The 12,953-nt window shown below is 41.1% G+C and overlaps 2 protein-coding genes across 7 annotated transcripts in view; one reads left to right on the forward strand and one right to left on the reverse strand.

The window, feature by feature from the left end:
* Positions 1-3,195, reverse strand: part of MTRF1 (mitochondrial translation release factor 1) — a 57,046-nt gene extending 53,851 nt beyond the window's left edge. Inside the window, exon 1 of one of the 3 annotated variants that reach the window (XM_055541968.1) lies at positions 3,081-3,195. The gene's annotated coding sequence lies outside the window, so the exon portion shown is untranslated. Of the gene's footprint in view, positions 1-2,385; positions 2,537-3,080 lie in introns of those variants that run through there. The other 2 variants (XM_055541966.1, XM_055541967.1) reach the window with 2 other exon arrangements.
* Positions 2,511-12,953, forward strand: part of NAA16 (N-alpha-acetyltransferase 16, NatA auxiliary subunit) — a 64,649-nt gene continuing 54,206 nt past the window's right edge. The window contains exons 1-5 of one of the 4 annotated variants that reach the window (XM_055541959.1): positions 2,511-2,805; positions 3,098-3,253; positions 6,928-7,012; positions 8,661-8,765; positions 10,922-11,079. In XM_055541959.1, coding sequence (XP_055397934.1) covers positions 2,752-2,805; positions 3,098-3,253; positions 6,928-7,012; positions 8,661-8,765; positions 10,922-11,079 — 558 coding nt within the window. In that variant the 5' untranslated portion in view covers positions 2,511-2,751. Of the gene's footprint in view, positions 2,806-3,097; positions 3,254-6,927; positions 7,013-8,642; positions 8,766-10,921; positions 11,080-12,953 lie in introns of those variants that run through there. The other 3 variants (XR_008700857.1, XM_055541960.1, XM_055541961.1) reach the window with 3 other exon arrangements.

The following is a 12,953-nucleotide window of genomic DNA, read 5'->3' on the forward strand; positions in this document are numbered from 1 at the left end:
GTGATTTTGGAGCCCCCCAAAATTAAAGTTTGTCACTGTTTCCCCATTTCCCATGAAGTAATGGGACCAGATGCCATGATCTTCGTTTTCTGAATGTTGAGCTTTAAGCCAACTTCTTCACTCTCCTCTTTCACTTTCATCAAGAGGCTCTTTAGTTCATTTTCTGCCATAAGAGTGGTGTCATCTGCATATCTGAGGTTATTGATATTTCTCCCAGCAATCTTGATTCCAGCTTGTGCTTCATCCAGCCCAGCATTTCGCATGATGTACTCTGCATATAAGTTAAATAAGCAGAGTGACAATATACAGCCTTGATGTACTCCTTTTCCTATTTGGAACCAGTCTATTGTTCCATGTCCAGTTCTAACTGTTGCTTCCTGACCTGCATACAGATTTCTCAAGAGGCAGGACAGGTGTTCTGGTATTCCCATCTCTTGAAGAATTTTCCAGTTTGCTATGATCCATACAATCAAAGGCTTTGGCATAGTCAATAAAGAAGAATAGATGTTTTTCTGGAACTCTCTTGCTTTTTCGATGATCCAGCACAGGTTGGCAATTTGATCTCTGATTCCTCTGCCTTTTCTAAAACCAGCTTGAACATCTGAAGTTCACGGTTCACATACTGTTGAAGCCTGGCTTGGAGAATTTTGAGCATTACTTTACTAGCGTGTGAGATGAGTGCAATTGTGTGGTAGTTTGAGCATTCTTTGGCATTTCCTTTCTTTGGGATTGGAATGAAAACTGACCTTTTCCAGTCCTGTGGCCACTGCTGAATTTTCCATATTTGCTGGCACATTGAACAGCACTTGAACATAGTGCAGCATATTGCAGCACTTGAATAGCATCATCTTTAGGATTTGAAATAGCCCAACTGGAATTCCATCACCTCCACTAGCTTTGTTCATAGTGATCCTTCATAAGGCCCACTTGACTTCACGTTCCAGGATGTCTGGCTCCAGGTGAGTGATCACACCATCGTGATTATCTGGGTCATGAAGATCTTTTTTGTACAGTTCTTCTGTGTATTCTTGCCACCTCTTAATATCTTCTGCTTCTGTTAGGTGCATACCATTTCTGTCCTTTATTGTGCCCATCTTTGCATGAAATGTTCCCTAGTATCTTTAGTTTTCTTGAAGAGACCTCTAGTCTTTCCCATTCTATTGCTTTCCTCTATTTCTTTACATTGATCACTGAGGAAGGCTTTCTTATCTCTCCTTGCTCTTCCTTCAAACTCTGCATTCAAATGGGTGTATCTGTCCTTTTCTCCTTCGCTTGGAGAAAACTTGACCTTGGAGTACAGAATGAAGCCAGGCAAAGGCTAATATAGTTTTGCCAAGAGAATGCACTGGTCATAACAAACACCCTCTTCCAACAATAGGAGAGAAGCCTCTACACATGGACATCATCAGATTGTCAACACTGAAATCAGATGGATTATATTCTTTGCAGCCAAAGATAGAGAAGCTCTATACACTCAGCAAAAACAAGACCGTGAGCTGACTGTGGCTCAGATCATGAACTCCTTATTGCCAAATTCATGCTTAAATTTCCTTAAATTGAAGAAAGTAGGGAAAACCACTAGACCATTCATGTATGACCCAAATCAAATCACTAACAATTATACAGTGGAAGTGAGAAATAGACGTAAGGGACTAGATCTGATAAGACAGAGTGCCTGAAGAACCACGGATGGAGGTTCATGACATTGTACAGGAGATAGGGATCATGACCATCCCAAGAAAAAGGAACGCAAAAAAGCAAAATGGCTGTCTGAGCAGGCCTTACAAATAGCTGTGAAAAGAGAAGTGAAAAGCAAAGGAGAAAAGGAAAGATATACTTCTGTCATTATGGTGCATTTTATAAATGGCAGAAAAACACCCCAGAGTTGGAAGACCTTGGGTTTGAATCTTGTTTCTTCCATTATCATAGGCATTGTACAAAGAATGAGCTAAGGAGAAAGTCTAGGTAGACCTGGAGAATCAATGGCCTCCATGACACCACCATAATTCTCACTGACAGGTGTTCTATACTGTTGAGAATATTTTTCTTCGACATTTCAAATGTGCTTTCACATCAGCCCATTTCAAGTCCTGTCCAATGACCTCGCATACGTTGTGAATATTTGTTTGGTCTACACAGAAAAGGCTTGTCTTCAAGTCAGTCGAGGGGGAAAAAGACGGAAAACAAGTTCGTCCTACACCAAAATACTTACTGAGTGGAGTGCTGTTTAAATTCCTCACTGGACAGGAAAACACACACACACACACACACACACACACACACACACACACACACAAACGGACTCTGATCTAAGGCCCAAAGCCTCACAGGCAGAGCACAACAAAAGCCAGCGGCCTGTGAGCTGCGCCAGCGCGGGACTCCTACCGCATGCCGCGGGGGCAGGTGCCTGAGGAGACCGCCTCACACAAGCCCCGCTGGTCCTTGCCGCGGGCGCATGCGCGCGCCGCCACGCTCGAGGGGGGGGAGGGGGGCCTCGACCGCCATCTTGCCGTGCGCGGGACTCGCGCCGCGGGTCCCAAGCTTGGGCTTGCGGCCGCGGCTTTCTGTCCGGACCGCCTTCCTCTTTCTTCTGTCAGCCCCGGCCAACCGCCCTGCCCGGCCCGCCCAGCCCCAGCTCTCGGCCAATGAGCTGATCCGGGGCTCGCAGCCCGACTCTCAGCCGCGGCTTGCCCTGGTGCCCGTCCCGCAAGGCTGTGCGCGGAGGGCACCCAGCCTGCCCCGCCGGCCGCCATGCCCAACGTGCAGCTGCCACCCAAGGAGAACAACCTCTTCAAACGCATCTTGGTGAGTGGCCGCGGACCGCGCCGCTGGCAGCCCCGGGCTCGACGCGGCGGGGCCAGGCCGCCCCGCCCCCCTCGGGTTCTTTGTTTTTGTGGAATCCCGCACGCCCGCCTCGCCGGGCTGCCTCCCCGCTGTCGTCTCTCTCTTTCTGTGGACAGTCCTTCCAGGAACTTCCCGCTGCAGTCACTCTGGGCCTGAGCGCGGGGCGCGGCCCACGCGTGCTGCGGCGCCTGGCGGCCGGCCTCGCCGCCTCCTCGCCCCTAGTCTTCCGCGGTTACCTTTTGTCGTCACCCAGGTGTGCTGGTTCGCTGCTCGGTGTGGAATCTGTTGCACAGCGCGCGCTGACACCCGTGAAGGAGGGAGCGATTCTCTGGCGGGGTGGGATCTGGTTTATACCGGTTCCCGGGAGCTAAAACTTCGGACGGAGACCGACCCTCCCTTTGGTAGAGAGGTTTGTCTTCCTTTGGTGCTCAGTGTTTACCCTCTGAGAAGTCAGTGACTGGGGCTGCCATTTTTAAGTTATAAATTCGAGCACAACTGTTGATTGCTTTTTTAAAAAAATTGTTTTTACTTTTAATTGTAGAATAATTGCTTTATAATGTTGTGTTGGTTTCTCTTATATAGCAACGTAAATCAGTCATAAATATGCCCCCTCTTTCTTCAACCTCTGCCCCCCGCCCAATCCCACCACTCCGGGTTGTCACAGGGAACTTGGATTGCGTTTAACTCGTACAGGCCCTGCGATGAGCTAAGTGATGAAAGCTTCTTGGGGTAGGTTGGCGTTGCACTTAAGGGAGCATTCCCTTTGTTTCCTAGCAGAAAGAAACCTGGGAAGCAACGTGGAAAATGCGGTGAAAATGTTAAATCTTAATTTTATATGGTGCTTAGTGTTGAGCTGAAACTCCAATACTTTGGCCACCTGATGCGAAGAGCTGACTCATTTGAAAAGACCCTGATGCTGGGAAAGATTGAAGGCAGGAGGAGAAGGGGATGACAGAGGATGAGATGGTTGGATGGCATCACCGACTATAGGGACATGAAGTGAAGTGAAGTCGCTCAGTCGTGTCTGACTCTTTGCGACCTCATGGACTGTAGCCTACCGGGCTCCTCTGTCCATGGGATTTTCCAGGCAAGAATACTGGAGTGGGGTGCCATTTCCTTCTCCAGGGGAACTTCCCGACCCAGGGATCAAACCCGTGTCTCCCACATTGTAGGCCTACGCTTGAGTTTGAGTAAACTCAGGGAGTTGGTGATGGACAGGGAGGCCTGGCCTGCTGCAGTCCATGGGGTCGCAAAGAGTCAGACACAACTGAGCGACTGAACTGAACTGAACTAGTGTTGAGCAAATAATGCGAAATGAGTGTAAAAACCTAATTGTGGCAGAATGCTTCTTTCGACTTTGCCTTTATTTTTTCTTTATTTTACTTTCATTTTTCTTATATCTTTTTATTTTTCGCAATGTGGGGTTGAAGAAGGGAATTTTTTGCCCCTTTCGGGTGGGCTGGTTTGTTATTGTTATTTTTTTCATTTAACGAAGCTGAAACGTGTCAATGAAAAATCATCTATATAAATTGCTAGTTGGGTTTCAGGATATTTGCGTTGTACATGAAAGATGACAACGCTTTTTTTGTCTATGGATATTTTCCAATTCAAATCACGTTATCAGGAGCACAATGAAAAGCAGCTAATTTATTATATTCTAGTAAAAAAAAACAAACACGTTGCAGAGTTCACTTTATCCGCCCCCCCTCCCCCAAATTGGGAAATGCTGAGCATTTTTTCTCAGTGTGTAGTTTTTTAATAAGCTTACATGACTTTAGGAAGATGCTGCAAAATGAATTATTTTGTCATCTCAAATTGCAGTAAGTGTGGGTAAAACTTGGCTGTGACAAATTCCATAGTTTTCAGAAGCCTATCATATAATTATTTTTTTAGTTTGATTGTAGACCAAACTAAAAAAATAATTTTTAGTGCTTTGCCACCAACAGTAACTTTTAAATGTTAATTTTCATTGTATTTAAACATCCATACAAGTTTACCAGGTGTTTATCAACATAGTTTGCATGACTTGTTCCTGCCTATCTTATTTCCCCAAACTGGCTGTTAGCATTTTGTTGAATTTTGGAACTACTCCATGCCCTCTTTTACAGAGGAGACAATCAAACCCAGGAATAGTAAATGACAGTCTAAGGTTCTCTGTCTGGTTAGTAGCCAAGTTGAAACTACAGTCTGTTTTTTCTACTAAGTATATATTCTTTATTGAACTTAATAAGACTTTCCTATAACCTGAGTACTTGGATACTGGAGATGACTACCTGGGTTTGAATTGTGGCTCTGACACCAGCTGTGTAGACTCAGCATCTATGCCTCAGTCTCCATCTAAATGGAGATTACATGTATCCCATAGTCTTTAAGTAAAGACTAAATGAGAAAAGCACCTGTCACATAGTAAATGCTTCCAGGAAGTGTTAATCATTATTATTCCTGTTGTTGGTAGTATGATATTATTACTTCCAGACCACTTGGTAAGGCAGAAAAAAACAGTATATTTCTCTTTTTCCTCTTCGCCAGTGGTTCCTTCTGCTTGTTTTTTTCTTGTCTTTGTCAGATGAACTCCTGTGCCTAGATTCAGATTGTTATTTTTTAAATTTTTATGTTAAAATATTTTTGGAATGGATAATATACTAGCATGATTCAAAATTCAAAGTTTTCCTGTCCTGTCTCCCCAACCACTAAGGTCTCTCCCCCAGAGGCCATCAGTAAGCCTCAAAGACTTTTTTTCTATGAATACTTTTCTGTTTCCCCTCCAGATGCCACCCCTGTTGGCAAGAATTAATCTCTTTCTTCTCCTTTGCTGATCCTGCTTTGTTTTAAACTTAGAAGATTGTACACATTGACTGTGTTGAGCAGTGCTTATTTGTCTAGAATCTGAGGATGCAGCCGTGTTTAAAACAGGCAGGATCCCTGTTCTCATGGAGCCTACAGTATGATGGGAAAGACACACACTAAGTAAAAACAAATAAGTAATAATGTCAGGAAATGATAGCACTGTGTAGAAAATAGAGCAGTACGGTAGAGTGTGTATGTGTGTGTGGAGGGGTACAGTCAGAGGCTGGCGGTGTTAGAGTGGTCAGGTAGATGATGTGGAAAACTCGATCATCAGCCATGGGAAGGTCTGGGGAAGAACAACATTTCAGAGGGTAGAAGGAGCACACGTGCAGAGGCCTTGAGGTGGGGATGAGCTTGGCATGCTGAGTACTAGGGAAAATAACCTATAACCGCAAGTGAGAGGTTGAGTTAAAGATAAGGTGTTCTCATAGTTAATGACTGTGGAGGCCAGGCATGGTTACTTAGCCTGGCTGGTGGCATTTAGGAAGAAAGAGGTTGCTTACATTTGTGTTAGAGTAATTGATGGAAAGACCATGGTCTTTGAAGTCAACCCAGAGTTTGCAACTAGGCTGACCCACTTATAAACAAATTTAATGAACTTTTAAGTTTCTGCATCTGTGAAGTGGAGATGATGACACCTACCTTAAGGAATTGTCATGAGTCATAACAAGTTTTGTACAGACACACATTAGTTGCTCAATAAATAGCAGGATTTTTTTGTGTATATGCTTTGGTTTCATTCTTGAAGTGGCAAAGGCTTTTAATGCTGTTTCTAGTATTTTTCTTTGTGATCACATATGTTTTTGCTTTTGGATTTTGAATAAGAAAGCTATAGCAGTGTATTGATTGACAATAAGGGATTTTTAAAAAAGTATCTTTATTTTCAAATATTTATTTATTTGGCTGCACCAGGTTTTAGTTGCAGCATGCGCACTCTCAGTTGTGGCCAGTGGGCTCTAGTTCCCTGACCAGGGGTTGAACCTGGGCTCCTGCTTTGGGAGTCTTAGCCTCTGGACCACCAGGGAAGTCCCAATTTTTTATTTTCTGTAAAAGTGAGAATACTCAGATACCAGTAAGTAACAGAGGTACACTTCATGTTATAAGTGATATAAGTTGGTATAAAACCTTTCCATCACATATGTTTTAAACCTAATAAATTTAGAATTTATATAATGCAATGAAAAGTTATTTCCATGTGTATTCATTTTGTATAATAATTTTTCTTTTCTTTTTCAGAAATGTTATGAACAGAAGCAATACAAAAATGGCCTCAAATTTTGCAAGATGATTCTTTCAAATCCGAAATTTGCTGAACATGGAGGTATCACCTGTGAGATTCCTTTGAGAAAATCTAATTCCACAATCAGATGGAAAGGATTTCTAACCGTGAAAGAAGAATACTTCCCACTTTGCATGACCTCTTAGAGTCCATACATGTTTAACTTTTTAAATTATGCCTCATATCATTATTATTCTAGATTATTTTCTTCAGTATTATGCTTAGATATATTTATAGACTTTACTTTTATTAATAGATGAGAAATCGTTGATCTGTTGGTAAATAAGAGACATATATCTCTACTTTTATAGACCTGATTTCATTTGTTGCTTTGAGTAGGACTTATCCTTTGATTTCTTATGTATAAAATTAGGACAATATTTGCAACACCAAAGTAGAATGAAGATACAATCAAATGCATTTTATTTTTTGGTAGATGTATTGTTAATATATCTGCTGATCTTCATATGTAAATAGGATATTACTGATTTACATTTGGATTATCTTGGTTCTTTAGCACTGAGGTCTGTATTTTCTTGTCTGATCCTTTTTCACTGGTGACCAGTGCTTGGTAAAAGGATGAATCAGGTTAGACATGTAAGTTATGGTCTTATAGCAGAGGAAAGCCCACTGGGTCTCTGAATATTAGACTTGAGTAATTCTCGAGACCATCTTTTTAGAAAAATAGCCTGGCCCTACTCAGTTTCTAATCATGCTTAAAGCATTCCTTGAAGGAAGTGGAAAGAAGTCTTTTGTTTCATAGCATTTTAGAAATTAAAGCTTATTTTCAAGCTATTTAGCAATAGAGTAATGTTAGTCACTCAGTGGTGTCCGACTCTTTGTGAGCCTGTGGCCTGGAGCCCGCCAGGCTCCTCTGTCCATGGGATTCTCCAGGCCTTTATCCAAATGGCAGCTTCTGGGGAAGTTCATTATGTCAAAACAGATAAAATAAGATGTTTGATCATAGGAGCCTGAACTGCTGGATCACCGTATTCTGAAAACCAGAGTCCGTAGAGATCATCTTGAAAACCATTTATCTTTTGTAATTCGGTTTTGTGGATTATTGAGAGAATTATTTCATTCTATATAATCTTCCATTAACTACCTTAAACATATTCTTGGGTTAGTTACCAGTCACACAGTCCAGTGTTGTGCTTTTCAAGTGCAAACTGATGTTAACTAGCCTAAGTGGACTTTGTTGGAATAAACTTAAAACCAAAAATGAAGTCTGGTCCAGTATTGAGTAGGGTGACTTTTAAATTGTGTACATCACTTTAAGGTAGATTGAGTGATTTTGTGGAGTATAAATCAGATTGTTAGATTCTTAGTAGAATTGACTTCAGGTGAAAGGTGAGGTTGGCTGCAGTAGATTTAACTCAGCAGGACTCAGGACCCTGCTGTGTTACCTTTTTTCAGCACAATAATCTTAACTTCGTTTATAGAGTCTTCAGGAAGGCAGAAAGCTGTTTACCAACTCAGTTCCAGCCTAAGGAATTTCAGAAAAGGATAGGGCTAAACTTTAAGCAGATACATAAATATATTTTTACTTTTTTATTTGGAGAGAAGTTCTTCTAACTATAGGTTTAAAGAATGGATATTGTACTCGTTGGTAGATCTCATATATTACAATATTGCTAAGAGAATAATTTGAATCTTTCATGGGTAAATACAGGTTGAAAATGTTTTTCAGAGACTTTGGCTATGAAAGGATTAACATTGAACTGCTTAGGAAAAAAAGAAGCAGCATATGAATTTGTTCGTAAAGGACTTCGTAACAATGTGAAGAGTCATGTCTGTATCCTTTTGTAGTAGTTGAGTAGTTTTAATTTTCATTTATTGTTTTCCATTTACTAGTTTTTCTAACTCTAAAAACTTCTGTGGAAAAATTTTAAGCTGTAAGAAAGAGTGAGTTTAATGAAGTCTATGTACCTATTGTCCAGCTTCAGTATTATCAACATTTTTAATATTAGTTTCATCTGTTCCCTACCCTTTGTTTTTTGTTTATGGGAAGATTTTAAGAGGAATCCCTATGCACTGTATATTTACTGCAGTTGTACTTAGTGTAAGAGAAAAGTAATTTTGATAATTGCATGTGTGTGTGTGCACGCACGCATGCACTCACTCACTCAGTCATGTGCGACTCTTTGTGACCCCATGAACTGTAGCCTGCCAGGCTCCTCTGTCCATGGGGATTTTCCAGGCAAGGATACTGGAGTGGGTTGCCATTTTCTTCTCCAGGGGATATTCCTGAGCCAGGGATCGAACCCACATCTCCTGCGTCTCCTAAATTGGCAGCCGGATTCTTTAATGCTGCGCCACTTGGGAAGCCAACTTTGATAATTTTATGTGACTTAAAACCCATTGTTTTTTTCATACACATTCATAAGCAGAGTGATAGTTTCCCCATTCCAAATGACTTACCTGTATAGTAAACTTTGTGTTCCTTAAAAGTTCCTTAAACTTTGCTTTAGAAATCTTAGATGAACATTCAAAAGGAACTTGTAAGATAGATTGTATTTAGTATAACTATCATATTGATTCTTCAACTTGGTTTTTGCTGCACAAGGACTTGGCTGTTACTTCACTGGATACTTACCACTACCCAAGTGTGTAAGAAAACAAAAATATTCTTAAGGGATGGATCATTGAAACTGTTTTAATTTATGTTTTGCTTGTCTGTATACTTACTCAGAATTCACGTATTGCCCTTTTATGTTAATGTTTTGCATTTAAATCATCTAGCTCTTGACCAGTATTGAACATCAGTAGTCTTAATGGTGTTTTCTACATATTTAGCTTAGGGTTCTCTCAGAATACCAAATACTTATTTCTTTATCCCAGTGCTTACCCCAGAGTGAAGAGAAAGGGTGTGTAAGTGTGATAGTTTTTGTAGCTCCAAGATATACTAAGACTTTAATTTATATTAAATAAAAACTTACTTTTTTTTGTGGTCTTTAATCACTGCTACTGCTGCTAAGTCGCTTCAGTCGTGTCCAACTCTGTGCGACCTCATAGACGGCAGCCCACCAGACTCCCCCGTCCCTGGGATTCTCCAGGCAAGAACACTGGAATGGGTTGCCATTTCCTTCTCCAATGCATGAGAGTGAAAAGTGAAAGGGAAGTCGCTCAGTCGTGTCTGACTCTTAGCGACCCCATGGACTACAGCCTACCAGGCTCCTCCATCTTTAATCACTAGTGAATTAAAAACATGTTTTGTAGTTGATGGAATGAATATATACTTGTTTTAAAAGATAATTGCAATTTTTGTATATATTCTGTTTTAATACACAGTGTTTGATATTAAGAGTGTGTTGAGATGCTGGCATAGGAAAGTGAGGGACTTGGGGTAGGGAATGTGAAGAATTCCTACCAGTAATTTCTAAGGTTACTTAAAAAAAATTCTATGAAAAATTTCAGACATGTCCAAAAATAGACTAGAACTATGAAACCCTATATGCCTATCACCTGGCTTCAGTAATTTAACAACTGTCAATCAGGGCTGATCTGGTTTCATCTTTTATCACCTCACTATCATCCCCCTTTTGGGAGAGGCAATGGCACCCCACTCCAGTACTCTTGCCTGGAAAATCCCATGGACAGAGGAGCCTGGTAGGCTGCAGTGCATGGGGTCGCTAAGAGTTGGGCACGACTGAGCGGCTTCACTTTCATTTTTCACTCTCATGCACTGGAGAAGGAAATGGCAGCCCACTCCAGTGTTCTTGCCTGGAGAATCCCAGGGACGGGGGAGCCTGGTGGGCTGCCGTCTATGGGGTCGCACAGAGTCGGACACGACTGAAGTGACTTAGCAGTAGCAGTATCATCCCCCTCTTACTCAGGTCATTCTAAGGTAAATCCCAAACAAAATACCATTTTGTTAAGGTAAGCTTTCTGTTAAATATGTAGCATAGTATATTCTAGTATCTGTGAATGTCTGTTTCCTTAACTTAATAGGTTGGCATGTATATGGACTCTTGCAGCGTTCTGATAAGAGATATGATGAAGCTATTAAATGTTACAGAAATGCCCTCAAGTTAGATAAAGATAATCTGCAAATTTTGAGGGATCTCTCTCTGTTGCAGATCCAAATGAGAGACCTTGAAGGTTATCGAGTAAGTATTTTAGTCTTAAGTGTACATGTTTTTGCGATAGCTATAACTTAAAAGCATGTGAATTCAGAATGAGGTAAACTTAACATCATGTAGACTTGATCGTTAATTGCATTCTATAGTAGAAGGGGGAAGTTACTTGGGATCTCCCCTCCAGTGATGGTTGCAGAATTGCATAAATTGATCAAAAAGGGTAACTGGTTTATTCATTTAATGCTTTTTATTATAAAAGCTACAGTATCTCCTATGTGCTAATATTGTACCATATTCTTTGTGGGCTTGATATTTACAAATTTGGCAAACAGCTTTTATAATAGAAATCTAAATGTAGAGATTGACTAGCTTGCTTTATTATGGGTTAGAAAATACAAGATATTGTGAGAAGGATTGCCATAAATGTAGTCCCAGACCATTATTGTCAACTCTCCTGGGCATCTACAGGTGCTTACCCCACGTAGTATCCTAATTGAATATGTTCAAAATGGAATTCCCCCCCTCCTTCTCATGGGAAGGAGGCTACCGAGACTTAATAGTTCTGTTTAGGTAAGTCTTCTTTCATTATCTTTTTTCCTTTTGCCCTTCTACTGCTCTGTAAGTCCTTCTACCCTATACTTAGACTTTTGCAGAAGTTTCAAGGGTTCCGCTGAACTTAATAATGGCACCAATTCATCAAGATTGTGTGATTTTTTTGGTTCGGACTTAGCAGCCTAAGTTTGGTGACAGTTCAAATCATTTATCTTTAGGAATAAAGAAATTAACAGTATTGGCGGGAGACTGGTTGCTACGAGGGGTTGTGAAATAAATAAAGATAAAAGAGCTGGTGGTTAGAAGTTAAGGACTCCAGGAACTAGAGGTACTGGTGGTATCTAGGAATAAGGGTGGGAAGGTCCCAAGTGAGAGTTTTGATAGCAAAGGAGTTGTAGCCAGAGTGAGATACCTGAATTTATGATTTCTGGGCGGCAGTAAGGTCTAGGGTGTGGTGGTGGGAGTAGGTCTCTGAAACAGGGTGGAGATCATTAAAAAGGAGGAAATCTTGGCTCCAAGAAGAAAGGTTATTGGATGGTTAGTGTTGCATTTGCCCAGGATAATGGCAGGATTTGACAGAGAGATGAAAACTGAGGCAGACTTTATTAAGTAGGGGGATGACAGAGAAGTAACAATGGAAATAAGGGGTGAGATTGTTAAGAGCTTAATGCCGTATTCCTAGAAGGAACGACACTTAGACATGAATATTGTCTCAATCATTTTGTCAAGGATACCTCTTTTAAAGAAAGATCTAATCATGGTTCTCCTCATGGCCTATAGCGTGGATGGCCAGCACACGTTCCAGTGGCAGTCATAGAAGCTAAACATTACATTTTTAAAACTCATTGCAGCTAGGCTTTGTCATGAGACCCTGTTCCTCTAGGCAGTTACACTTGCTTAAAACCTGGAGACATATATGAACTACGAGGAAGCTGGAGCTGTGTAGGGAGGTTAGATTTTGTGCTGGTCTGAAGCTTTTGTGCTGATCTTGATTCTTGCTGGCAACCAGGTGGAATTTCTGGCGTTTTCTTCCTAATGTCATAGATACTGAGCTGTCTTAAGAGTAGCAGTGGTGGTGTTTCTGCTAGAAAAGTCCAGTCAGGTGTTTGAGTGTTTTCTCTGGTTCTGTCCAGCCTGTCTGTGGGCCTGTTATAACAATGTAAGTAGGTCTTAATTTTATATAATAATTTAATATGCAGAAAACTCTGTTGTCATTAAAAGCTATCTTATTCTCTCTCTTAAGGTGTTCAGTTACCAGAAGACATTCTTGTTATATAAAGTTAATTTTATAAGGCAGCCCAACAGCATTGACTCCAAGGACAGCTTTTCAGTGACAGTCTTTCAGTGAGCGT

Source organism: Bubalus kerabau, chromosome 12 (genome assembly GCF_029407905.1).
Source record: "Bubalus kerabau isolate K-KA32 ecotype Philippines breed swamp buffalo chromosome 12, PCC_UOA_SB_1v2, whole genome shotgun sequence".
NCBI classification, from domain to species: domain Eukaryota; kingdom Metazoa; phylum Chordata; class Mammalia; order Artiodactyla; family Bovidae; genus Bubalus; species Bubalus kerabau.